The 26,362-nt window shown below is 41.3% G+C and overlaps 1 protein-coding gene across 1 annotated transcript in view; it reads left to right on the top strand.

Moving 5' to 3' along the window:
• Positions 1-26,362, top strand: part of LOC145356565 (dynein axonemal heavy chain 17-like) — an 811,195-nt gene that overhangs the window by 104,069 nt on the left and 680,764 nt on the right. The window contains exons 10-12 of the mRNA XM_080209339.1: positions 471-638; positions 13,916-14,032; positions 19,610-19,878. Coding sequence (XP_080065465.1) covers positions 471-638; positions 13,916-14,032; positions 19,610-19,878 — 554 coding nt within the window. The remainder of the gene's footprint in view (positions 1-470; positions 639-13,915; positions 14,033-19,609; positions 19,879-26,362) is intronic.

The raw sequence follows: 26,362 nt of genomic DNA, 5'->3' as shown, positions 1-26,362 counted from the left end.
TCACATCAAGTTGCACCCTAGCTATGACTGTAACACTACATTCTGCACTCCCTCCTTTCCTTTCCTATGTATGGTATGCTTTGTCTGTATAGACAGACATGAAACAGTACTTTTCACCATATATTAATACATATGACAATAATAAATCAAATCAAATAAGGAATTGGTAATGGTAGTGGAGACTGTTGGTTGAATTGGAAAGATCCATGATTGGGACGGGAAGATGTTGAGTATCTGAGTGTATTAATGATACTGTCGGCATGTGCATAGAAATATGCAGCTTATGAAGTTCCATCTAAGGTAGATCTGTAAAATTGCTAGCATGATTGTGTTGCATAATGATGATGGTAAAGTATCGACAATAGTTGTAATAGGTAGTGGCAATAATAGACTTAAATGATTGTCATGTGATTTGAATACATAACTATTACTATATCACAAAATGACATTAAATTTAATATTTTATACAGGAGGTATTTTCCACTACTGTTGAGTTCCTAAAGCTTGAAAAAATTGAAGTAGGTGGCGTGAGAGGAAATCTCCTTGGCCAAATGGTACAGCAGATCTATATGGAGTTCTTAGAAGTTATTAAAATCTTTGCTGACTGCACATACAATGCTTTGGATACAGCAGAGCAGGTAAGGAAAATTACCTAACCAAATAACATAATACTATAGTGAAAGTATTTAATTTTGTTATTTAAAACAGTATAAGCAATAGTAATTATTGATCCTAAAATGTTTCATTAATGTGTCAAAATTGAAAGAAAAGGAATATTGCTATTAATATTGATAATTTCACAATGACAGTATGTTCATACTTATTGCCACTTTTAGTGTTGGGATATTAAAGGATTTGTTCCTCCATGAAGATGTCACTACAAAATAATCTTTATACTCAGATATTTTCCACCAAATGACACAAGCCTATTTGACACAATCTTCTAAAAGTACAACTTGGCTATAGATTCATATATTCAAAGTTGATTTGTTCATTGTTCCTTGCCCACCAAGTAACTTATCCCTTGTCACCTCAGTTACTTCCAGATTTTCACAGCTATTTAAATAGGTAAGCTTGATCTGTGGGCTCTGTGCCATTCTGAGCGACAATGGTACGGAAACATAGGCTTATACAATGAAGGCACGTGGCGCTCTTAAAAAAAACTTAATAAATACATATTTTGTTTTTCTTGAACACTTATTGCAGGTTACATTTATGTATGGTTCAATGATTCAGCCTCTACAGCTCACTGGGATAGAGAATTCAAAACACTAATGACTCTCCCTTCCTATCTCCTCCTCAAATGTGACAATCTCTCATTCTTCCACATGACAATCTATTGTCAATTTTTTTGTCTGCTTATTTAACCTATCTATATCCCTTTACTTTGTAATTGTTGGGATACTGGACCAGAACCCCAAGGTATATCATGAAGCCAGACAAGATTCTAACTTTTTTTGTTTTTTGCATACTTGTGAGGAAAAGATGCTTTCCTCCAAGAGTAATTTCCACTAACAAGTTAGGGATCTTTTTATCAAAATGAGTTTCATTCATAACACAGTTGAATGAAGCAGTTTAACAGAGTGTGGTTGTAGAAGATTGTTTTTCAAATTAGAGGCCTGTGACTAACAGGCCTCAGGGATCAGTGCTTGGTCCACTGTTATTTGTCATTTATATTAATGATTTGGATGAGAATTTAGGAGACATGATTAGTAAGTTTGCAGATGACACCAAGATTGGTGGCATTGCAGACAGTGAAGAAGGTTATCTAGAATTACAACAGGATCTGGATCAATTGGGCCAGTGGGCTGATGAATGGCAGATAAATGTGAGGTGATGCATTTTGGTAGATCAAACCAGGGCAAGACTTATTCAGTTAATGATCGGGCCTTGGGGAGAGTTGTACAACAAAGAGATCTAGGAGTATAGGTTCATAGTTCCTTGAAAGTGGAGTCACAGGTGGACAGGGTTGTGAAGAAGATATCTGGCATGCTTTGTTTCATTGGTCAGAACATTGAATACGGGAATTGCGATGTCTTGTTGAAGTTGTTCAAGACATGGGTAAGGTCATATTGGAATACTGTGTACAATTCTGGTCACTCTATTGTAGAAAGGATAAAGGATATTATTAAACTAGAATGAGTGCAGAAAAGATTTTCTAAGATGCTACTGGGACTTAATGGTTTGTGTGGGGTTTTGCTCAATTCAAACTGTGCCTCTATTCTGCTTAAAAAGGGTTACATTATGAAGAGTAAACAAGCTGGCAGAAACACTTCGGTGTTGCTTAGTGACTGGGGGCCCTTTTAAGGTAGAAAGGCTTTTGAATTTAGTTTTTAGCTGAATTTTGGTATGAAATTTGGTATGTTCATTTCGACTCTCACCAATGTTTACAGATACACCGTAGAAAGCATTCTTTCTGGTTGTATCATAGTTTGGTATGGCTCCTGCTCTATCCAAGACCACAAGAAACTACGAAGGGTTGTGAATGAAGTCCAGTCCATCAATCAAACCAACCTCCCATTCATTTGACACTGTCTACACTTCCTGCTGCCTCAGAAAAGCAGCCAGCATAATTAAGGACTCCACACACCCCTGGATAAACTCTCTTCCACCTATGAAAGTCAGGACACATACTAACTGACTTAAGAACAGCTTCTTCCCTGCTGCCGTCAGACTTTTGAATAGACCTACTTTGCATTAAATTGATTCTTCTCTACACCCTAGCTATGACTGTAACACTACATTCTGCACTCTGTCCTTTCCTTCTCTATGAACAGTATGCTTTTACTGTATAGTGCACAACAAACAATACTTTTCACTATATACCAATACCTGTGACAATAATAAATCAAGTCAGATTAAAATCAAAAAAATTGTTTGCTGTTGGAGACAGGACACCAAGGAGTGAAGACTGGGCAGGAGAAATTAAGCTGTAGAGAGGCAGATTACACAAATACCCAAAAAAATCCAGATAACTAAGGAATTATGACAGAAAGAATGTCTTAGGAAAACTGAAGTTAAGAGAACAGAGATCCAGAGCTGAACAAGATATTGTTCAGATGAGAATTCAAAGGAAAATATGACAAGGTTCTGTGAATGAAAAAGGCAGCTGCAGTAACCAGAGTGAAAGTGGGAATGCAAACTTCAGAGTTAAATCAAAAATTTAATGTCATTGTAATATAATCTGTTAATAGATGGTTAAACCAATTGTGAAGAATTTTTGCAACAGGGAAGACAAAGAAATCCTGAAGGGGGACTTATAAAACCTGGATGCTGAATTATATTTTAAAAGTATAGTGGCAACTTTGTTTCAAAATGTAACTTGGAAACCCTGTACTGGATTTTGGAATACAAACCGTTGATGGAAAGCATTGTTGTAAAAGAGGTTTTAATGTGTGTTACTTTGGGAGTGGCATTGGAAACTCTTATGTGACACCCATTTGGGGGATTTTAAGAAGAAGACCATAAGAACAGGAATAGGAGCAGGAGTAGGCCATCTAGCCCCTCGAGCCTGCCCCGCCATTCAATAAGATCATGGCTGATCTGTCGTGTCTCAGTTCCACGTTCCCGCCCTCTCCCCATAGCCCTTAATCCCCTTGCCTATCAAAAACCTATCAACCCACGTCTTAAATATATTTAGCGAGGCAGCCTCCACCACTTCAACGGGCAGAGAATTCCAGAGATTCACCACCCTTTGAGTGAAGAAGTTCCTCCTCAACTCCGTTCTAAACCGCCCCCCCTTTATCTTGAGGCTGTGCCCTCTAGTCCTACTGTCCTTTCTGAGTGGGAAGAGCCTCTCCACCTCGATCCTATCCATCCCATTCATCATCTTATATGTCTCAATGAGATCTCCCCTCATTCTTCTAAACTCTAACGAGTACAAGCCTAGTTTATTCAGCCTCTCCTCATAGTTCAACCCTCTCAATTCCAGTATCAGCCTAGTAAACCTCCTCTGCACTCCCTCCAAGGCCAAAATATCCTTGTGTAAGTGCGGCGACCAAAACTGCACACAGTACTCCAGCTGCGGCCTCACCAGTGCCCTATACAGCTGCAGCAAGACCTCCCTACTTTTATATTCAATCCCCCTCGCTATGAAGGCCAGCATCCCATTTGCCTTCCTGACCACCTGCTGCACCTGCAAGCTGGGTTTTTGCGACTCATGCACAAGGACCCCGAGGTCCCTCTGCACCGTCGCGTGCTGCAGTTTTTCGCCATGTAAGTAATAATCCTTCCTACCATTATTCCGACCAAAGTGGACAACCTCCCATTTGCCAACATTAAATTCCATTTGCCAGTTCCTGGCCCATTCGCCCAGCCTATCTAGATCCTTCTGCAGACTCTCCACACCCTCCTCACAATTTGCACTTCCACCAGTCTTGGTGTCATCAGCAAATTTCAACACCATACACTCGGTTCCCTCCTCCAGATCATCTATATAAATGGTACCCCTGGGGCACTCCACTAGTCACCAACCGCCAATCCGAATAGCACCCATTGACCCCCACTCTCTGCCTCCTATTTGACAGCCAATCCTCTATCCACGCTAACACCCTACCCCCAACTCCATGCCCCCTGACCTTCTGTAATAACCTCTTGTGAGGCACCTTATCAAACGCCTTCTGAAAATCAAGAAACACCACATCCACCGGCTCTCCTCTATCCACCGCCCTAGACACGTCCTCATAGAACTCCAATAAATTCGTCAGACACGACTTCCCCTTAACGAAACCGTGCTGCGTCTGCTCTATCAAACAATTCTCCTCAAGATGCCTCGCTATTTTCTCCTTGATCACGGATTCTAACATTTTACCTACAACAGACGTTAAACTAACCGGCCTATAATTCCCTGCCTTTTGCCTGCCACCCTTCTTAAACAACGGCGTAACATTAGCTGTTTTCCAATCTTCCGGCACTTCCCCGGAATCCAGCGACGTTCGGAAAATAATCACCAAGGCATCCACTATCACCTCCGCCGTTTCTTTCAGAACCCTTGGATGCATTCCACCCGGTCCTGGGGACTTGTCCACAATCAATCCCTCCAGTCTGTCGAGCAGACAGACCAGACATTCATTTGAGTTCGGAGTGGAGTGTGTATTTTGATATAGGCAGCTTGCACGTTTGAAGGGATTTTGTGTTACTGAGACCATTTTAGCTTAAGATACACTCTGTCAACCATCTCGATCTTAAAATATGTGTATATTCGTTAAGCTAAACTGGGAATAAACTATTGTATTATAATCCAACTTTTCATGTTTAATTTTTTTTCTTGTTTAAATTAATTAATTGTCCTGTGACTCTGTCCCTCCAAATCTTCTAAAAGAAAAAGGAAAAGTTAAGATCTTTTGAGCCAGGGTTCTATCCTGGGATCTTCCCACCAAGTTACAACATCAGTTGGAATTGTAACAAGAGTGGAGGCCCTTAGAGGATTTCAAAATGTGAAGAAAGGATTATTGGATGCTGATCCATAATAATTCGTTGGGATGTTTTGAAATGTGAAAAGCAAGTTACTGAATGCTGAGCAGTAAAACTTTGTCTGGGAGTTATCTGTGAATCCTTAAAAAAACATGGGATAAGGAGGTACTGGAGAAACGAACTGGAGTTACTGTGAGGTATATTGTACAGGTTAGAATATAAATTGGAAATTGTCAAACTTTTCTAAAGATGAAAAAGGCAAATCTGACTAGTTTACACACAGTAACCAAGAATCAGTTAACTGAATTAGCAGATAAACTGGAAATAGCCTGCAGGGATAAGGAAAGTTGAGATTAATGAAAGCGTAGTGAAACATGTAAAATTAAAAGAGTTGCCTGAACTTCAGATCAAGTTCTCTAAAAAGTAAGGTGATTGAATTGGCTAAAGTTCAATTACAAAGAGAAATGGAAACAAATAAATTGGAAATTTGGGAAAAAGAGAAAGAAATAGAAATGAGCAAGCTTGATACGTAGGAAAAAGAAAGGCAAAAGGATAAAATTTTTCAAAGGGAGTTGGAAACAGAGAAGTTAGCAATGGCAGAAAAAGAAAAGGAGGAAAAGAGAGACTTTCAGCTTCAAATACTGACATTAAAGCAGAAATACTAGAGCAGGTTAAGGAAGGACATAGTTCTAGACATGATCCCAGTGGGAAATGTTTAAATTTATACAAGTACTTTAATTTATACAAGTATTTGAGGAACGCAATGTAGAAAGTCTTCATTTCTATTGAAATGTTAACTGAATAGATGAAATTGCCAAAAGAAACATGGACATACTTTTACCAAGTAGACTGCAGGTAGGGCTGGTGGGCCAAATGTATCTTTGTCAGAAGCGGTATCTGTAGATTGTTATGTAGTAAAGAAAGCTATCCATAATGAGTACGACTTGGTTCCTGAGGCATACAGACAGAAATTTTGAAACACAAGAAAACCTTTGGCCAGCAGGATCTTCCTGTCCCATGACAGCATATCCCTGCAATGGGTTTCATGGCAAGCATTCAATGGGAAACCTTGTTGAAAATGGAGGGACTTTTATTTCCCAGCATGAAAATAGGCTACTTCCTGCCGCAATAGGGCAAAATGCACGGTAAAACCTGCCCTTCATTTTTTTTTCCAAAAAGTCCCATTGCACTTGTGCTAATTAGGCACGTAACAGTCAGTGGTTTACCTTCTGCAGGATCAAAGACACCGCGCCTGCCAAGTGCTGCTCATCAATCAAAGGTCAGCAGATCTGTTGAATTGCAGTGCTACCCAAAATGGAGTGGCTGCTGCTAGTACTTCACCATTGAGGCCTCTTATTGAGGAGAGACCAAGGCCATAACTGAATGAAGTTGGGAAGCAGGTCATGTGGGTAAAAGTAGAGGATGGAGATCGGCAACAAGGGCTGTCATGAATTTCCTGCACTCCCCGAGGCCGGATTCCCTGATAAGGCAAAGAGTGCCTTTGAAGAAAGGATCCACTTGTGAACCAGGTAACAAACATGCCAAAGTTTTTTTGTCGTACACCCTGGCTGTTACGTCCCCTGCATGCCACTGTATTAAATCAGAAGTATCAGGATGAGCCCTTAAATAGTTATTAATTGTTCACTCAATTGGCACCATACCAGGAAAACCTTTCAAGTGTTAGCTTTCCACTTTGGTGTGGAGATGCTAGTGCTGGAGTTGCACTGAAATAATTTAGTTAAAGCCACAGCTAGTATAGAGCACAATTTTTCAGACATACGTTCAAGATGTCATCAGACCCCATAGATTTTGCTGCATCAGTGCATTCAGACGTTTATTGAAATTAGATGAAATGAATCAAATTGCTAGCAGAGGGTGGCTCTGCTGCACAAGAGGGGAGGAAGATGAATGGCAGGACTACAGTGAGGGGAACAGACTGACACTTCTGTGGCAACAAAATAAACTCCAAGGTGGTATGTTGCCTCCCTGGTGTCAGGGTCAAAAATATCTCAGAGTGGTGTAAGGCATTCTGAAGGGAAAGGGTGAATAGCCATTGATTATGGTATATATTGCTACCAGTAATGTAGGTTAAAAAAAGGATGAGGACCCACAAGCAGAATAGAGGGAGTTAAGATGTAAATTAGAAGGTAGAACCTCAAAGATAGTAATATCTAGATTACTACCAATGCCACATGTTAGCTAAAGTAATATTAATAAGTTACATCAAATGAATATGTGGTTGGAGAAATAGTGTAGGAGGGAGGGATTCAGATTCCTTGGATTGGAAAAGTGGGTCTGGTTAGGTAGCACGAGTTGCATCTGAGCAGGACCAGGACTAATATCCTCGGGGAATGTTTGCAGGTGCTGTCAGAATGGCAAGGGGATGGGAACCTGAGCATGGAGACAGAGGAAGGAGAAACAAGAATAGAAGCAAAAGGCAAGAAAAGAATATAAGAAGCAAAAGTGGAAGGTAGAAAGATTAAGAATGAAAATAGAAATGGATCAAGATGCAAAGTAAAGCTAAAATGACTAACAAGGTTAAAAAGAGAAGTCTAAAGGTTTGTCTTAATGTGCACAACATTCACAATAGCATTGGTGAATTAAAAGCAGCAATAGATAAAAACAATTATGGTACAGTTGCAATTACAGAGACACCGGATTACCAACGATTATTTAAGTTGGACAGACAAAAAGGGAAAGAAGGTGCGTTGGCATGGTTGGTATATTGGCTTGAAGAGTCATGATGTGCATTCTGCATGGGTGGAGATAAGAAACACCAAGGGATAAAAAACATTGTTGCTTGTTGTTAGAGAACCCCAAACAGTAATGAAGATATCAGGGGAGGTATTAAACAAGAAATCAAGATGCCTGCAGTAAGGCTACAATTGTAATTGAATGACTTTAATTTACACATAGATTGGACAAACCAATCTAGCAATTGTATAGTGGAAGAACAGTGCCTGGATTGTGTATGTGATGCATTTTAGACCAATACATTGAAGAACCAACCAGAGGACAAATGGAGAATTAGTTTGGGTACTGTGCAATGAGCAAGGATGGACTAACATCTTATTGCGGGAAGAGTGACCATAATATGATGCAATTCTTCATTTAGATGGAAAGTGAAGTCTTCGAATCCGACTCTAGGATTCTGATTCTTAATAAAGGGAACTATGTTGATATAAGGCATGAAATAACAAAGATAGATTGGGGAACCTGATTACAGAGATTGACAGTTGATAAGTAATGTTCAGATTTTTAAAAAGTGTGCATGAATTACAACAATTATTTATTCCTGTGCAAATATAAAAGAGGGAAGGTGCTCAACCATGGCTTACAAAAGAAATTAGGGATAATATTAAATCCAAAGAGGAGACGTATAAAATTATCAGAAAAGAGCAGCAAACCTGAGGATCTGGAGCAATTTAGAATTTGGCAAAAGAGGACAAAAAATTTCACCGAGAGGGGAAAAAATGGAGCATGACTGTAAAGTTGCAAGGAACATAAAAACTGATAGTAAAATCTTCTATGGGAAGAGAAAAAGATTAGTGAAGACAATCAGAAGATGTGGAAATTATAATGTGGAACAAAAAAAGGCAGAAGGATTGAACATATTCTTTGGTTCTGTCTTCACAAGAGAGCAAAAAAAATCTCCCAGGGAAACCAAGATTCTAATGAGAGAATGGGATTGAAGGATACTAATATTTGTCAGAAAATTATGCTGAGGAAATTAATGGGGTTAAAGGCTAACAAATCACCAGGGTTTGATAATCTTCATCCCAGAGTATTATTGGAAGTGGCTCTGGAAATATTGAATACATTACATAAGAACTAGGAGCAGAAGTAGACAATTCAGCCCCTTAAGCCTGCTCTGCTGTAATAATTCCATGGAGGCAAAAGTCCCATCACCAGGTTACTTTATTTACACCATACATTTGTACACAACCAGCTCTCCAGTTGCTCCTGCTGAATGCAGGCTGGGAGTCTGACACAGCTGCTTTAAATAGGGCACATGAGGCTCCCTGATTTAACCATCAATTAAGACTTATCAGGTAGTTCTTGTGAGCTAAACAAGTAAAAACCAACTCAAATTAACTTAGGGACAAATTAAGAGGGGCAGCCCCCCAAAAAGGAAGCGGGGGGGAACGGCCCAAACAGAAACCAAAGTCCTAAGGAAACTTAAAACGTTAAATCAAAATGTGGTTGTGAGGGTCTATAACGCACGCCAGCCCCTGCGGTGCCCAGCGGGCGCGGAAGGCGTTGACTGCGCCCGTGGACACCGCATGCTCCCTCTCCAGGGACACCTGGCCGCGAACGTAGCCGCGGTAGAGGGGCAGGCAGTCGGGATGGATGACCCTGTCGATTGCTCGCTGCCTGGACCTGTTGATGGCGCACCTCGCCAGGCCCAGCAGCAGGTTCACGAGAAGATTGTCATCCTGACCCACCCCTCTCTGCACCAGGTGCCTGTAGAACAGGAGCTTGGGATTGAAGTGCAAACAAAACATCAATAAAAGGTGTTTGAGACAAAAAGGGTGTGCAATCTATGACATGAAATGTAGGCATGGTCCACGGACTCCACAAGACTACAGAAGGGCCAAGCCCGTGAACCTAAAGAACCTACGGTTGTACGGCACTGCTGCGTGCAACACCCTCCACCCCAGGGCCCCAACATAATTGGGAGAGATCCCTCTATAGAGGGACCTCCACTGGGGACCTCCGCCACCTGGTGGCAACAAGACCCCCAAGGTGTAGCTATACAACAGGCGAGGACGCGGTAATGAAAGGTGTGCAGCAGCAGCCCGAACACTGCTTCTGTGCGGTGGAAAAGGGCACGGAGAACATTGTGAGGCAGTACATGTTGTAGGGCACCTGACCCGGTGGAGGACTTTGGGCCAATGTGAAATTCCGTCTGGAAGACTCATCAGGTAGTTCATACTCTAGCACGCCAAGCTCATTAGTCTGGCTGAAGTCATCACACCTGACATTCAATACGATAATTGTTGATCTTGTCTCAGCCTCAAGTCCACTTTCTTGCCTGTTCCCATAAATCTTCAACCCATTACTAATTAAAAATCTATCTCCTTAAATTTACTGAATGTCTCAGCATCCACTGCACTCAGACATAGCAGATTCCACAGATTCATGTCACTCAGAGAGATAATTCCTCTTAACTATTAAAAATATGCAACCCTTTATCCTAAAACTATGACCCCTCATTCTCAATTGCTCCACAAGAGGAAACATCCCCTCTATATCTACCTTGCCAATCCCCTTTAATATCTTGTATATTTCAACTAACATCTACTTTCATTCTTCTAAACACTATAGAGAGTAAAGGTCTAAACTGTTCAACCTCTACTGATTATCAAACATATTGTTCATATAGAATATCCAGAAAACTCCCTCAAAAGCAATTAAGCTGTCATAATCCTTTGTAAAAGATATCTTGAGCAGATAAGTTTTTATCCTGTCAGTTATATGGATAAATATCTTGTTGAGTGAAAAAAGCTGACATATTTTGATTTAATATTCTCAAATACCATGGTAATTGGCAATTCTTAAAAATAGGTTACACAAATTTTAATGCCTGGAAAGATTGTCTATATAATTTTCCCTATTTTTGTTTAAAAGTACATTACCTGGATTTAGCAAGACTATTCAGGCAGTTTTCTGATGAATCTAATTGAACCTAGAATGAGATACAAGGCTGAGATCTTAATTATTTCTGCCCTGCCTCAGTTCAACTATTGCTGAATCCCTCATGCGTATTTTTAAAATTTCATCGCTTTCCAATGTTCTCTCAGCTGGCATCAAACTTGAACCTAATCCAACAATGCCTCCATTTTAAAATTCTCATTGCCATGTTCAAATTCATTTGTACTTTGCTATCCCTATCTCTAATCTCCTCCCGCACCACAACTCTGACAAGTCGGTAATCCTTACTTTCTAGTCTCTTGTGCAATCTGCATTTCTCTCCACTGGCTGTTGTATTGTTCATTGTCTAATCCCTGAACTCTAGGATTCTCTTCTATTTCTTTGTTCTTTTGGTCACCCTCTAATGTTGGATCACTGTTAATTTTTGTCTTATTATGCTGCTATGTTTTATTACATTAAGCACCTTCCCTCTCACACAAGGTCAGAAGTGGGATTATTCATTGATGATTGCACAGTGCTCAATACCATTGACAATTACTCAGATACTGAACTGGTCCATTCCTACATGCAACAGGCCTGATAATATTTGGGCTTATGCTGATAAGTGGCTAATAACATTTACACCACGCAATTGACAGGCAACCATGATCTCTAACGAGAGAATTTAACCATCTGCCTTGACAGTATGATTCTTGATTCACTCATCAAAAACATCCCAGGAGTTACCATTGACCAGAAGTTCAACTAATCCTATAGGGACATTGTGTTATAAGAGCAAGTCAGCTCTGACAAAGGGTCACCTAGCCTCAAAACATTGGCTCTATTTTCTCCCCACAGATGCTGTCAGACCTGCTGAGATTTTTCAACATTTTCTGTTTTTGTATCAGATTCCAGCATTTGCAGTATTTTGCTTTTATCTTAGTGTTTAACTCATTGTCACTTCTCTTCTAGGAATGCCTTCCCTGAAGAAATACTGCTCTTCTCTCTGACAGAATTTTTGTCTCTTTCACCCTGTGCACTGTCATTGCTTTCCAATTTCCTCCTGGTGTTTGACAAGGTGTTGACCAAAACTCGCTTTCAGAGCCATGTTTCCTTCCTCAGCGACTGTCTCTGTCTCCTCCCATCCTTTGCACCCTATCCCTCCTAACAACCCTTGCTGCTTATTCACCATACCCTTTGACCTTCCCCTCTCTGAGGCTGAGTGTGCTGTACTCAGCAAAGGACTCGGCTTTGTACCCTCATGTGGAGAAGGAGGTCATTCGGCCCATCGAATCTGCACTGATCACAATCCCCCCCCGTCCCTATCCCTATAACCCCATTATTACCCTAACCAGTCCCCTGACACTAAGGGGCAATTTAGCATGGCCAATCCAGCTAACCTGCACATCTTTGAACTGTGGGAGTAAGCCGGAGCACCCGGATGAAACCCACGCAGACGAGGGGAGAATGTGCAAATTCTTGGCTCCATTCTCTTTCCTTTTGTCCAGTCTCTTCCCACCTACATCCACGATTCCTCCGATGTCCTATATCATATCATATTCCCCGGCCCAAACTGCCCCCTCCTCACCATGGATGTCCAATTCCTCTACACCTCTATTGCTCACTAGAATGGCCTCAAAGCTCTTTGTTTCTTCCTCGAACAGAGGTCTGAACAATCCCCATCCACCACCACTCTCCTCCATCTGGCTGATCTGGTTCTCTCATTCAACAATTTCTCCTTTAATTGTCTCACTTCCTCCAAATAAAAGGTGTGGCTATGGGCATCTGCATGGGTCCCTGTTAATGCCTGTCTCTTTGTGGATTATGTGGAGCATTCCCTTTTCCAGTCCTACTCCACCCACTCTTCCATAACTCCTTTATTAATACATCGACAACTATTTCTGTGCCACTTCATGCTCTCGTCTGGGCCTGGAAAAATTTATGTGCCACTTCATGCTCTCATTTGGGCCTGGAAAAATTTATCAATTTTGCTTCCAATTTCCACCCCTCTATCACCTTCACATGTTCCATCTCTGACACTTCTCTTCCCTTTCTTGACCTCTGTGTCTCCATTTCTGGTGATAAACTGTCCACTAATATCCATTATTAGCCCTTCTACTCACTTAACTACCTTGACTACAGCTCTTCACACCCCACATTCTGTAAGCACTCCATCCCATTCTCTCAGTTCCTTTGCCCCTCCTTCATCTGTTTTGATGATGGCAGCTCTAACGAAGGGTCATCTGGACTTGAAATGTTTGCTCTATTCTCTCTCCACAGACGTTGTCAGACCTGAGATTTTCCAGCATTTTCTGCTTTTGTACCCGATCCACAACTTTCAATACCCCTCTCATCATTGTCGTAGAGTGGTAGCAGTGTGTATTATCTCCCAAGATGGATTATAGCAATTTGTCACGTATACTTTGACAGCACCTTCAGAATTGGCAAAACACCAACCCCTCCAAATCACAAACATTCCTTCATTGTTAGTGAGCCAAAATCCTGGAACTCTTGCAAATGGTGCGATGATTGTACCTACACCTTATAGATTTCTGTGTTTCAAGAAGGAGGCCCATTGTCACTTTCTCAAGGGCAATTAAGTTTGGGTAAAAATGCTGGCCCTGTCAGAGAAAAACATCACAAGAATGTTTAGAAGCAAAGCAAGTTGTTATTGCTTGTGCCGGCTTTATGTACTGAGCTATTGGGAAATTCACATGTAAAACCTTTAGCTAGAAGTGGCATATGATTTCCTGCTGATAAGTGTTGATTGAAACATTTAATAACCTTTTGTGATGTAATAACATTTATACTTTTTACTAGTAGATATTTGTACAAGCATAATTGTTTATTTTGATGTGCTTTCATACAGAAATTTGAAGAGGATTATGCAGTGTTTCAAAGCAAGATTGATGATTTCGACCGACGATTGGGAATGATTATTTGTCAGAGATTTAGTGACTGTTCAAGCATTCTATCTGCTGTGAAGGTAAACTGGATCATGAAAATTATTTTGAAATGAGGCAACAGTTAAAATTTCATGTTTGCTATTACAAGTTGTTTGTCATTTAATGATTTATATCGTTCAAAAAAATACTTAGAAAAGCATGTCAGATGGCCCATTGCTGTCAGGAGTGGGAGAAGACGGGTGTTGAATACCTGACCTAAGAATTCTCACCCTTTGTGGAGAGAGCCTTGGATCTGGCGGGGGAGAAGGGCAGGACCGTGAGTGACAGCCAGGTTGGGTTGTGAAGTAGAAGTGAGCATCCTCTAATCCTTCATCTGTATGGCATATCTCAAGTAAGTGACATGCTGTCCAAAAACCTGCAAGGGTAACGTCCACAGTGAAAAGCGTGGGGCAGACCATGGGTGGCATGGTCCAAGGCACAGCTGAGTCACAGCAAGCCATGGTGGAGTCATAGCAGAACACAATCAAGTCCCTATGGACCACAGCTGAAGACCTTGGGGCCCTTTGAGTCACTGCGGCCATGGCTGAGGGGCTCAGAAGCATCATGGAGACCCAGCAGGCTATTGTTGAGACACAGCATGCTATGTCGGTGGGCCTGGAGAGTATGGCCCTGTCACAGTAGGACATGGCTGAGTGGCTTGGCCTGGTCTCAAAGGGCACTTACTGTGGCATCGCAAGGTTGGCCCAAACTCTGAGGACTATCTCTGATGGCTTGCATGCTGTTTGGTAAAGCAGTTGGGCCTCCAGGACTGGCCGGGCCAGATGACGCCGAAGCTTTTGGAGCTCAGTCCAGTTGTGCTGCCGTCCCATGGAATGACCCAGAAGGAGGAGGAAGGCCTGGAACCTGTGCCGGGACCTTCCACCCAGGAGACTCCTGCTGTTGTAAGACCATCCTATCCCACGCCAACACCCCCCCACCCCGCCACCTTCCTGACACCAGTGCATCTCAAGGGCAGCGGGATAAACCAGAAATTTGGCCGAGGCATTTCAGTAGAGGCAGTAGCTACCCAATGTCATAGTGCTGAAGTGATAACTCAGATTCAAGTCTTACTATTTTTTGTTGCCATGCAAGTGCAGTTTGCTGAGATATGTGCTCAAACGTTTGCTGTCATGGTTTTGGATGCTGCTGCTCAAAGGTACCTGAGGCTCTTGTGGCAATAGTGGAAGAATGTGTAGTGTAAGAAGATGCCACTAGAATTGCTGAAGTGCTACCCCAGGGGGAGTAGCATAGGCTTTATGAAGTGTGAGCCAGCTATCATGTTAGCATTGCCCTTGATGCTATCTGTCAACCTACTTCGATGCTGCCAAGCCTCCTGGGATCAGTGGTGCTGGAGAGCATCCTGCAAGGTAATTTGCAGTGTTCTTCCAGTGAAAGTCAGAAGGGTACCATTAACCATGCTGAAATCATTTAGGTAACACTTTATAGGAATAGTAGGGCAAAAAATGACAACTACAAAACAGCCACTAAGGAAATGATTAATTGACTTTATTGTGAATTATTAAACCATTTGTTTGATGAAGTTAGTTTAGTGTGATTGTTCTGTGTCAGCATTGTTGAAAAAGGGACACTGCAAAGTAATTGACAGTGGAATTCTTTGACTTCTATAGAAGTTGTGTGCTTGTTGGATGAGGCGATCGCAGACTCACAGAAGAGTACCTCCTTCCCTTCCTCCTTGTTGACATGGCCAAGGCTCCCATGCACATATGGGTCATGTGAATACAATGAATCTCATTATACCAATCATTGCAAGGATGCAAAATACTTGGGACGCTTAAAATACTCTCATGGCATGGACAGTTCTGGAGGAACCTTGTAGTACTTGGCAGAGCACTTGTTAAAATTATTTTGCTGCACAATACATAACTTTGCCATCATGAGGACTTTTCCTTTGCTACAGTTATACAACAACCAGTTGTGGAGCAGGAGGAAAAAAGGGAAAGGAAGAAGAAGCCAACGCAGTTCCTTTCTGGCTGAGTTATCTTTGGTTGACTCATTCAACATTGATACTTGTAATTCAGCATTCTTCTTGTTTACACTCACTTCTGAAACCAGTTCGAAAAGTAGCTCCAACAGAATACACCTCTCTTTTAATTTGTGCTGGCTCAAAGTAGTGCAAACCAATTTTATGTGGCACTTGCATTGCAGAAAACTGGCCTCTTGCATCTAATCAACAGCTATTGAATGCAGCTGCACTCTGTTATTATGTAAGTTAGCAGCCAGCACAAAAATTAGGTGTTGCCTGTACTGGAAGCAGTGGTTTGAGTAATTGTGTGTTGAGTCATAGAGGTTTACAATATGGAAACAGGCCCTTCGGGCCAACTTGTCCAGGCTGCCTTTTTTTTTAACCATTAAGCTAGTCTCAATTGCTCGCGTTAGGTCCATATCCCTCTGTGCCCATCTTATCCACGTAACTGTCTAAATACTTTTTAAAGGATAAAGTTGTATCTGCGTCTACTATTGCCTCTGGCAGCGTGTTCCAGTCACTTACCACCCTCTGTGTGAAGAAATTGCTCCTCTGGACCCTTTTGTATCTCGCCCCTTTCACCTTAAACATATGCCTTCTAGTTTTAGACTCCCCTACCCTTGTAAAAGATGTTGACTATTAACTGATGTATGCCCTTCATTATTTTATAGACTTCTATAACATCACCCCTAAATCTCCTATGCTGCAGGGAATAAAGTCCTGAACTATCTAGCCTTCCCTTATAATTCAAACCATCAAGTCCCAGTAAATCCTTTCTGCACTCTTTCCAGTTTAATAATATCCTTTATCCTTTCTATAATAGGGTGACCAGAATTGTACACAGTATTCCAAGTGTGGTCTTACCAATGTCTTGTTCAATTTCAACAAGACATCCCAACTCCTGTATTCAATGTTCTGATCCATGAAACCAAGCATGCAGAATACCTTCATCACCACTCTGTTCATCTATGACTCTACTTTCAAGGAGCAATGAACCTGTACCCCTTGATCTCTTTATTTTATAAATCCTGCCCTAATTCGATCTACCAAAATGCATCACCTTGCAAATATCTAGATTAAACTCCATCTGCCATTCACCAGCCCACTGGCCCAATTAATCAAAATCCTGTTGCAATCCTAAATAATCTTCTTCACTGTCATCAATGCTGGTGTCATCTGCAAACTTACTAACCATGCCTCCTAAATTCTCATCCAAGCCATTAATATAAATGACAAATAACAGTGAAATGAGCACTGATCCCTGTGGCATACCACTGGTCATCGGCCTCCAGTTTGAAAGACAATCGTCTACAACCACCCTTTGTCCTCTGTCATCGGCCAATTTTGTATCCATTTGGCTACCTCATCCTGGGTCCTGTGAGATTTAACATTATGCAACAACCTACCATGCAGTGGGTTGTTAATTACCCTTTTACAGGCTTGATCCAATCTTCTGGTCAAAGTTAATGGTTATGTTCATGACTGCATTATTAGGATTAAAATTATCCATAAAGTGTCAATTAAAGCAGTAGGTTGCCTGTTGCCGCCATGTTTATCTGTTTTGATCTTGAGGTCATTAAACCTTCTGCTATTGTATTGGCAATTCTTGCTTCCCATATGCATTTTCTTCTGCCTAACTTATCTCAAAGTATCTATGTTTTCTCTTGTTCAGATTGCATCCATTAGACCACTTGTTAGTTTTGCTTTAAGGACAGCTAAATTTAAATTCTGTACCTTTGTCCTCAAAGCAACTTTCTATGACCCCTTACTGTCATATTCTCCAGGCCTCACATGCTCATTGCTCAAAAGTTTATGTAGGAATTGCATTTTTATCCCACCATCTAAGGCGGCACGGTGGCACAGTAATTGGCACTGCTGCCTCACAGTGCCAGGACCTGGGTTCAATTCCTGGCTTAGGTTACTATCTGTGTGGAGTTTGCACATTCCCCCTGTGTCTGTGTGGGTTTCCTCCAGGTACTCTGGTTTCCTTCCACACTCTGAAAGATGTGCTGGTTATGTGCATTGACCTGAATAGGCGCTGGAATGTGGTGACTAGGGGAATTTCACATTAACTTCATGCAGTGTTAATGTATGCCTTACTTGTGATGAATAAATAAACTTATACTTTGCATAGCTAACTTTGGTATTAGCTCACATTGGAACTATTTGCTGTAGAAATCTGCTGCACTTCTTATGGCAAATCACAGGATTCAAACTTTGAAGGCCACTTTCAAAGGGAGATGATGGCCTAGAGGTATTATTGCTTGACTTTTAATCCAGAAATTAAGCCAACGTTTTAGGTTTGAATCCTGCCACAGCAGATAGTAGAATTTGAATTCCACAAAAAAAAATCTGCAATTAAGAATCTACTGATGACCATATAACCATTGTTGATTGATGGAAAAACCCATCTGGTTCACTAATGTCCCTTAGGGAAGGAAATCTGCTGCCATTATCTGGTCTGGCCTACATGTAGCTCCAGAGCCACAGCAATGTGGTTGATTCTGACCTGCCCTCAAGAGGCAACTAGGGATAGGGAATAAGTGCTGACCAGCCAGCGATGCCCAGATCCCACAAACAAATAAAAGAAAAACTAACTCTAATCAAAAATTTTTGTAGTTTGAAAAGATTTTTTTCTCTATTCTTTGAAGTTGCTTTCTTTCCTCTTGTATTTCATCCTTCCACATGACCATAGTGATTAACAGATTACACTTTTTAACATTTTTTTTTAGTACGTCTGTCAAATGGAATATTGCACTGAAATTCTTCTTCTGTCACTGTACGTCCATGCTGTTTCTGGCCTTGCTTGCCTAAAAACAAAGCAAGAAAATCCCACTACAGGTCAATGGACCTTTGCATGGTCTAAACCCCACTCACTACGATTCCTCTGGCAAGGGGACAGGAGAAGTCCTCTTTTGTTTAAATATTTACAATGCATATAAAGGAGTAGCCAGTCACACTCCACTTCATAAAATTTCTTTGTGCTCATGTCATCCAAAAGTGCTCCCAAATGCCAGATGTATTTATTTTGTTCCAAGAATTTATCTGACTATTATATGGCCAATTATACATGGAACAGATCTTTGTATGTCAAACTGTTTCATATTGGTTGCAATGGATTACACCAACCAATTGCATTTATGTTGCACCTTTAAAATGTTTCATGAAAATATAAGAGGAAAATGGACACATGGACACTGAGTCTAAAAGATAATGGACACGATGTTACCTGCCACTCACTCTGCAGCAAGATTGGAAAATTTGGCACCCAACAAATCTCCGTTCACAGCAGTGGGATGGGAAAATCCTGCCAGTCTGATTGGTGGTAGAATTCCGGCCGGTAAGGGAGAATGACAAAAGTTTAGAAAAGCAATGGGTTTTATATCGATATTTGGATGAGCTGAAGTTTATTTAAATTTGAGGATAAGAAAAAGGCTAAGAATGGTTTGGAATGGTGGATCTGGAGTGAGAATAGAATGAGTGAATAATTACAATGGTAAATGGGCGGAAGCATAAGTGCAGGTAGATGTTGTTACGGAGCAAAGACACTTGATAATTTGATCTTCAGTAGCACGCCTACTTTGATGAATAACTATTATATTTTCTATATTATGTTATGCTTCTTTTGTTTCAGGTGTTGAACATGTTTGGATTTTTCATCAAGCGCCAATTGATAAAAGAAGAAGTATCTGAAAAATACCCTATCCTAGTTGATATGATTAATAGTGATTTAGATAATATCAAGACAATATTTGATTCACACTTGCTTGAAACTGCAGCTAAGGGTGGAGTTCCAACCATCAACAAGAATATGCCACATGTAGCTGGTGAACTGAAATGGGCACAGGAACTTAATGAAAGAATGGAAGCCTCAATGAAGAGTTTCAAGTCCATTGATCATTTGTAAGTATTTGAAATGCTGGGATAGATTTTTCTTACATATATACAAGCAAATAGTTGACTTGGACTATAACCTTATAAGACTTAAAATAACAGGCTTGAAACTACATTGAAGATTAAATAAAACCATTTTTTACTTAGGAAGAATATGTTCCTCACAAAAATAAATTTTGTACAGAAAACAAAGGTAATTTTAAGGGATATACATTTATGTTGGTAAATTCAATAAGATATGGTTATAAATGGTTTCAACTCAGTATTTCCGTGTAGGGAAGAGAAAACCTAAAGTTAGATTAATGCTAGACAAACATGTTTGTATGTGTAGGGGTTGCCTCAGTTTCAGCAGTGCTTTTATTGTGCTTTGAGATGTTATGGTGCGATGAGTAAATAAAGGCTGGAGAAGTACCAGTTGTTGCTTAGCAACCGTTCGCTCTTTTAAGGTAGAAATGCTTTTGAGTTTAGTTTTAGCTGAATTTGTTGGCAGTTTAAGATAACATCCGGCAGGGAACATCACTCAACTCTGCCAGGAGAAGCTGGACAGGACAAGGAAGCTGCAAAGAGGCAGACTTCATAAAAGAGGCAGACTTCATCAAACAGATTCAGTTCAGCTAACCAGGGGATTGGGGCATAAAGAATGTTTTAGGAAGGCTGAAATTAAGTGAACAGAGATCCGTCACCTGAACAAAATACTGTGCAGAGGAGAATTCAAAGAAAAGGCAGACAAAGTGTTGTGAGTGAAAGAGACAGCAGCAGTAACTAGAACTGAACCGGGAAAGCAGACTGCAGAGGTGAATCAATAGCCATTTCAATAGAGTCTGGAAATCGATAGTTAAAGCAATTGTGAACAGTTTGTTTAATAGACAATACAAAGACATCTTGAAGGAGGGGTGGTAAAACCTGGATGCTGCATTCTTTGTTAAAAGTAGAGTGGAAGCGTTGTTTGAAAGAGTTATTTGGAAAACCTGGATTAGAATTCGGAACGCAAACTGCAGATAGAAAATATTGTTGTGAAAGAGGATTTTAAAGCTTATTAGTTTGGGAGCTCTCACTGAAGGGATTTTGAGGAGAATTCCACAGACATTCACTTGGGTTCAAAGTGAAGCGTGTATACAACCACACCAGCTTGTGTGTTTAAAGGGACTTTATATTACGAACACTATTGTAGTTTAAGGTATACTATGTAATTTGGGTCAATCTTAAAATCAGTGCATATTTGTGAAGTTGAGGAGTGAAGGACTATTGTATCGTAATTCAACTTTTCATGTTTAATTTTTTTTCTTGTTAAAACTAATTAGCAGCCCCCTAATTCTGTTCCTGCACGTTTTCTAAAAGAAAATAAAGGTTACGGCCCTTTGAGTAAGGCTTCAATTCTGGGATTTTCCTGTCCTGTCTTAAAACTTCCAAAAAACGCACAATTATATGACACCTTTTATCAGAAAATAATGTACCTATGTTCTTCTAAAATAAAATTTGACACTAATTCATAAAGAGTGATAGTAAGGAAAAAGCTTTGTCAACCAGGTAAGTCATAAAAATGGAAATAGTGGGGGGGAGGTGGGAGGTTTAGGGAGGCAATTTCAGAGCTTTGGGTTAGATAGCTGAAGGCATGGCCATCATAGGTGGAGCAGTTAAAATTTTAATGCGCAACATTAAGTACACCTAGGTACCTCAGAGAGTTGTGGCACTGGAGGAGGTAAGAGAGATAAGGAAAGGCAATGCCAGGTGTTGACTTAAAAGCGAAGATGAAAAATTTAAAATTGAGGTGTTGGTTGACTGGGAGTCAATAGAAGTCAGCAAGCACAGAAATGATGTGTGAATGCGACTGTGCAAGTTAGGACACAAGGAGCAGAGTTTTAGATGGTAAGACTCAGGAAGTCTGCCAGGAGTACACTGTATCAAGAGGTAACAATCAAGAGGTAACAAAGGAATGAAGGAAGTTTTTTTTTATTTATTCTTTCGCAGGATGTAGGCATCACTGGCTATGCCAACATTTATTACCCATCCCCTTATTTCTCTTGAGAAGGCGTTTGCGAGCTTTATCACTGAATCACAACAGCCCATGGTATAGGTACACCCACAGTGCTGTTAGGAAAGGATTTCTAGGAATTTAGATCATAGATCATAGAATCCTACAGTGCAGAAAGAGGCCCTTCGGCCCATCGAGTTGCACCGAACACAATCCCACCCCGGCCCTACTCCCATATCCCTTTATATTTTACCCACTAATCTCTCTAACTTACACATCCCTAGACACTAAGGGGCAATTTCTTTGCGTGGCCAATCAACCTAACCCACACATCTTTGGACTGTGGGAGGAAACCGGAGTACCTGGAGGAAACCCACGCAGACAACATGCAAACTCCATCCAGACAGTGACCCAAGCCGGAAATCGAACCCAGAACCCTGGAGCTGTGAAGCAGCAGTGCTAACCACTGTGTTACCGTGCCGCCCAACCACATTTTGACCCAACCACACTGGAGGAATGGTGATTTTGTTCCAAGTAATGATGGTGAATGATTTAGGGGGGAAGCTGAGAGATGGTGGTATTCTCCATACATATGTCTTGACCTAGTTGGTAGTAAATGTTGCTGCAGTGAATCTTATGGATGGTGCACAATGCTGTCATTGTGTTATCAGTGGTGGAAGGAGTTAATTTTTAAATTGCTGGATGGGATGCTGATTAAACAGATGACTTTTTAATTATTATTTGTTCATGAGATGCAATGTCGCTGGCTAAGCTCACATTCATTACTCCAAATTACCATTGAGTAATTGGTGGTGTGCTGTTATCTTGAACTATTGCAGTCCATGTATTGTTGAGACATCCACAGTGGTGTTAGGACTGGATTTCCAAGGTTTTGAACCAATGACAGTGAAGGAACAGCAATGTAGTTCCAAGTTAGGGTGGTGTGCCACTTGGAGGGCTGCTTGCAAGTGACGGAGTTCCCTTGCATCTGAGGTCATGAGTTTGGAAGATCCTGTTGAAGAAGCCTTGGTTACAAGTGGTGCACCACAGGGATCAGTACTGAAGCCACAAATTATTTGGACAAGAGGATCAAATGTAATATTTCCAAATTTGCTGATGACACAAAATTAAATGAGATGTCAGCTGTTGCCAGAAAGATGTCAGTCTTTGCAGTACATAGTATCACCTCTCATTTCTTAATATCAAATAGAGTGAATCAAATTAGCTGAAAATTGGCATCCTTGATGCCGGGAACCTTAGGAGTAGGTTGAGATAAATCATCCACTCTGCATTTTTGACTGAAGGTGGTTGCTAATGTTTCAATCTGTCTTTTGCACTGATATACTGGGCCTGTCATTGGAGATGAGGATTTTTATGGAGCCTCATTCATTAATTAATTGTTTAATTGTCCACCATCATTAATGACTGGAAGTGGTAGGACTGCAGAATTTTGACCCAATAGGTTGGTCATGGGATCACTTAACTCTGTCTATTGCACGCTGCTTCTGCTGTTTGCCTTGCAAGTCCTGTGTTGTAGCTTCACCAGGTTGACACTTCATTCTTAAATATGCCTTGTGCATTCCTGATATGCCCTTTTGTACTCTGTATTGAACTATAGTTGATCCACTGGCTTGTGGTAATGGTAGAGTTGGGGATATGTCTGGCCATCAGGTTACAGATGATCATTGAAAAGAGTTCTGTTTCCACCCAGTGTCATGGATACCCAGTTTTGAGTTGTTTGATCTGTTTGAAATCTATTCAATTTAGCTTGAAGGTAGTGCTACACAACATGATGAAAATATCCTTGAAGTGAAGTTAGGAGATTGACTCCATAAGGACTATCCGATGGTCAGTCCTACCAATATTGTCATGGATAGATGCATATGCAAATGACAGATTGATGCAGATGAGGTCAAATAGCTTTTATTCTTTTTTGTTGGGTCACTCAATCCCTGCTGCAGACCCAGTCTAGCAGTAGTGTTCTTCAAGACTTGATCAGTTCACTGAGTAGTGGTGCTACCAAGTCACTCTTGGTGATGAACATTGAAGTTTCCCATTAGAAGTACATTCTGGGCCCAATTCTACCATTGCGCGCGCCCATTTTTGGATGTGAAAACATGGTAAAGTTGGGCGTGCGGCCATTAATGCGATTTGTGTCTGTGTCCACGCAGATGCCCATTTTACCAAGGGCCGAAAATGACCGTGATCTGATTCACCCCCAAAACGGGCGCAACGGCATTTAAATTGATTAGTGGGCAGCCCACCCAATTTTACCAGCATTTCCCCTTTTACCATCACGTTCGCATGTTCAGATTTAGCACGAAACAGACATGCTAGGCAAAGGTCTGTTTCGGGTGCACCAGCTTCTGAAGCAGTAAGTTCAAAGCTTCCAATGGCTTTCAGATCGATGGTGGGAGGGGAAGGGAGGCGGGCCAGATTATTCTCTGGTGGGGGGAGGAAGGAGGAGGTGGGTCAGATGTATCTCTAGTGTGGGGGGGAGGGGGGGGGGTACAGGCCTGATCGTTGTCTGATGGGGGAGGGGGGGAGGGAGGCCAGATTGTTGTCTGGTGGGGGGTGGTGAGGGAGGCCAAATCATTGTCTGGTGGGGGGTGGGGGGTGGAGGGAGGAGGGAGGCCCAATCGTTGTCTGGTGGGGGTGGAGGGGGGTTAATTCTATCCCATCACATTTCCAATTCTGATCATTCCTGTTATAAATGCTACTTAGATTATATTTCACTTGCCATGAATATTGTTTTTGCCCCTATGCCAGCAAGTTCAGAAGAAGTAGAAATCATTCTTATTGCCATTTCCCAAATTATCTTCTAAACTTGGAAATGCAGTTTTTAAAATTTACTGCAAGTTGGCTGTTGCTAAACACAATTGCAAAGGTTGTTGAATCAAACAACGGTTATTTGTATACGCACTATATGTTTCATTACACAAGTTTAATAAAGGCCTGGATATGTACCTCAGTGGATTTTGCAGGTACAGGCAGCAGAGAGAAGGGATTCCACAGTTATAATAGTGCACGTGCAGTTTATGAGTGAAACTGTCAAAGTATTCGGCTGTGTGCATGTGAAATATACTGGGAGGGAGGCCAGATGGATCTCTGGTGGCGGCGGGAGGAACCGCTGCCACTCTGCGGGCAATCGGTGTGGGGGAAAGGGGACAGAGGGTTGCAATTGGTCTGAGTAGCGGGGGGAAGGGGGGTGTGGATGGATAAGGGGAAAAGTTATGTTGTAGGGGTGGGGGCGATGTCTGTAGGGACCATTGCTCCCGGGCCACTTTATCTGCTTTTTGCGGCCTGGGAGTGATGTGACAGGGCGCAATTTTCAAATTTTTTTCCTCACTGCGCGTGCGCAGTTCAAGCTCTGATTGTTTCGGGCGCACCAAACCCCACCCTCAGCACAATTTATATTCACGTTTTTTTCAGGCTAAGTGCATATGGAAGCACCTGAAAGCAGATTTCCAAGTTGGATCTGAATAGCATCCAGATTCAGCACTTAAAATCAGCTAAAATCAAGCCCTCTGTGTCCATTTGGTGTCAGTGCTCCTTCCAATTAGTGTTTGACATGGAGTACTGATTCATCAGCTGAGGGGTGCCAATAGGTGGTAATCAGAAAATTTCTTCCCCTATGTTTGACCCGATGTCATGAGACTTCATGGGTTGTAACCCGATGCGTACGCAGACACCAGCAAAGTGAAAACACCAGCAAAGCCTGATGGTTAAAAGAGTTAACTCTGTATAAGCTTAGGATTGTGGGAACACATTCACATACAATGTTGAGGACCCCCAGAGCATTCCATTCAAACTTTATACCACTGTGAATCACCTCTGCTGATTTTGTCCTACCAGTGGGACAGGACATACCCACAGGTAGTGCTGATGGTTTCTGGAACATTGGCTGTAAGGTATAATTCAGTGAGTATGACTGTATCAGGGTGTTGCTTGACTAATCTGTAGGACAATGCTCACTTTTGGCACAAGCCCCTAATGTTAGAATTTTTCATGGTCAACCGGATTGGTTGTGCCGTTATCATTTCTGGTGCTTATGTAGATGCTTACACTTATGGTGATCAATCTGTTTAATTCCTTTGTGGCATTTTTGCAATTTGATACATGAGTGCTTTGCTATGCCATTTCAAAAGGCATTTAAGAATCAGCCAATCTTCTGTGTGTCTGGAGTCACATGTAAATCAAACGAGCAAGGATGACAGATTTTCCTCCCTAAAAAACACTCGTGAAACAGATTTTTTTAATGACTTTCAACACTGGTTTCTTGGTCACCATTACTGAGATAACTTTTTGATTCCAGATTATTTGAATTTAAATTCCAACAGTTGTTGCGATAGGATACAAATCCATGTGCCCAAAACATTTGCCTGGACCTCTGGATTACTAGCCTAATGATTTTACCACTGCACTATTGTCTCCATTTTTTAGCATCTGATAAGCTGAGGTGGGGGTAATGTCTTTACAGCAGTGGAAATAGATGGTCTTTTGGGTGGTCTTAGTGGTATG

The sequence above is a fragment of the Carcharhinus amblyrhynchos genome, chromosome 21 (assembly GCF_965287045.1).
Source record: "Carcharhinus amblyrhynchos chromosome 21, sCarAmb.v2.hapA, whole genome shotgun sequence".
NCBI lineage: Eukaryota > Metazoa > Chordata > Chondrichthyes > Carcharhiniformes > Carcharhinidae > Carcharhinus > Carcharhinus amblyrhynchos.
Note: the sequence above shows the minus strand (reverse complement) of the source record. Positions and strands in the feature narration are given on the sequence as shown.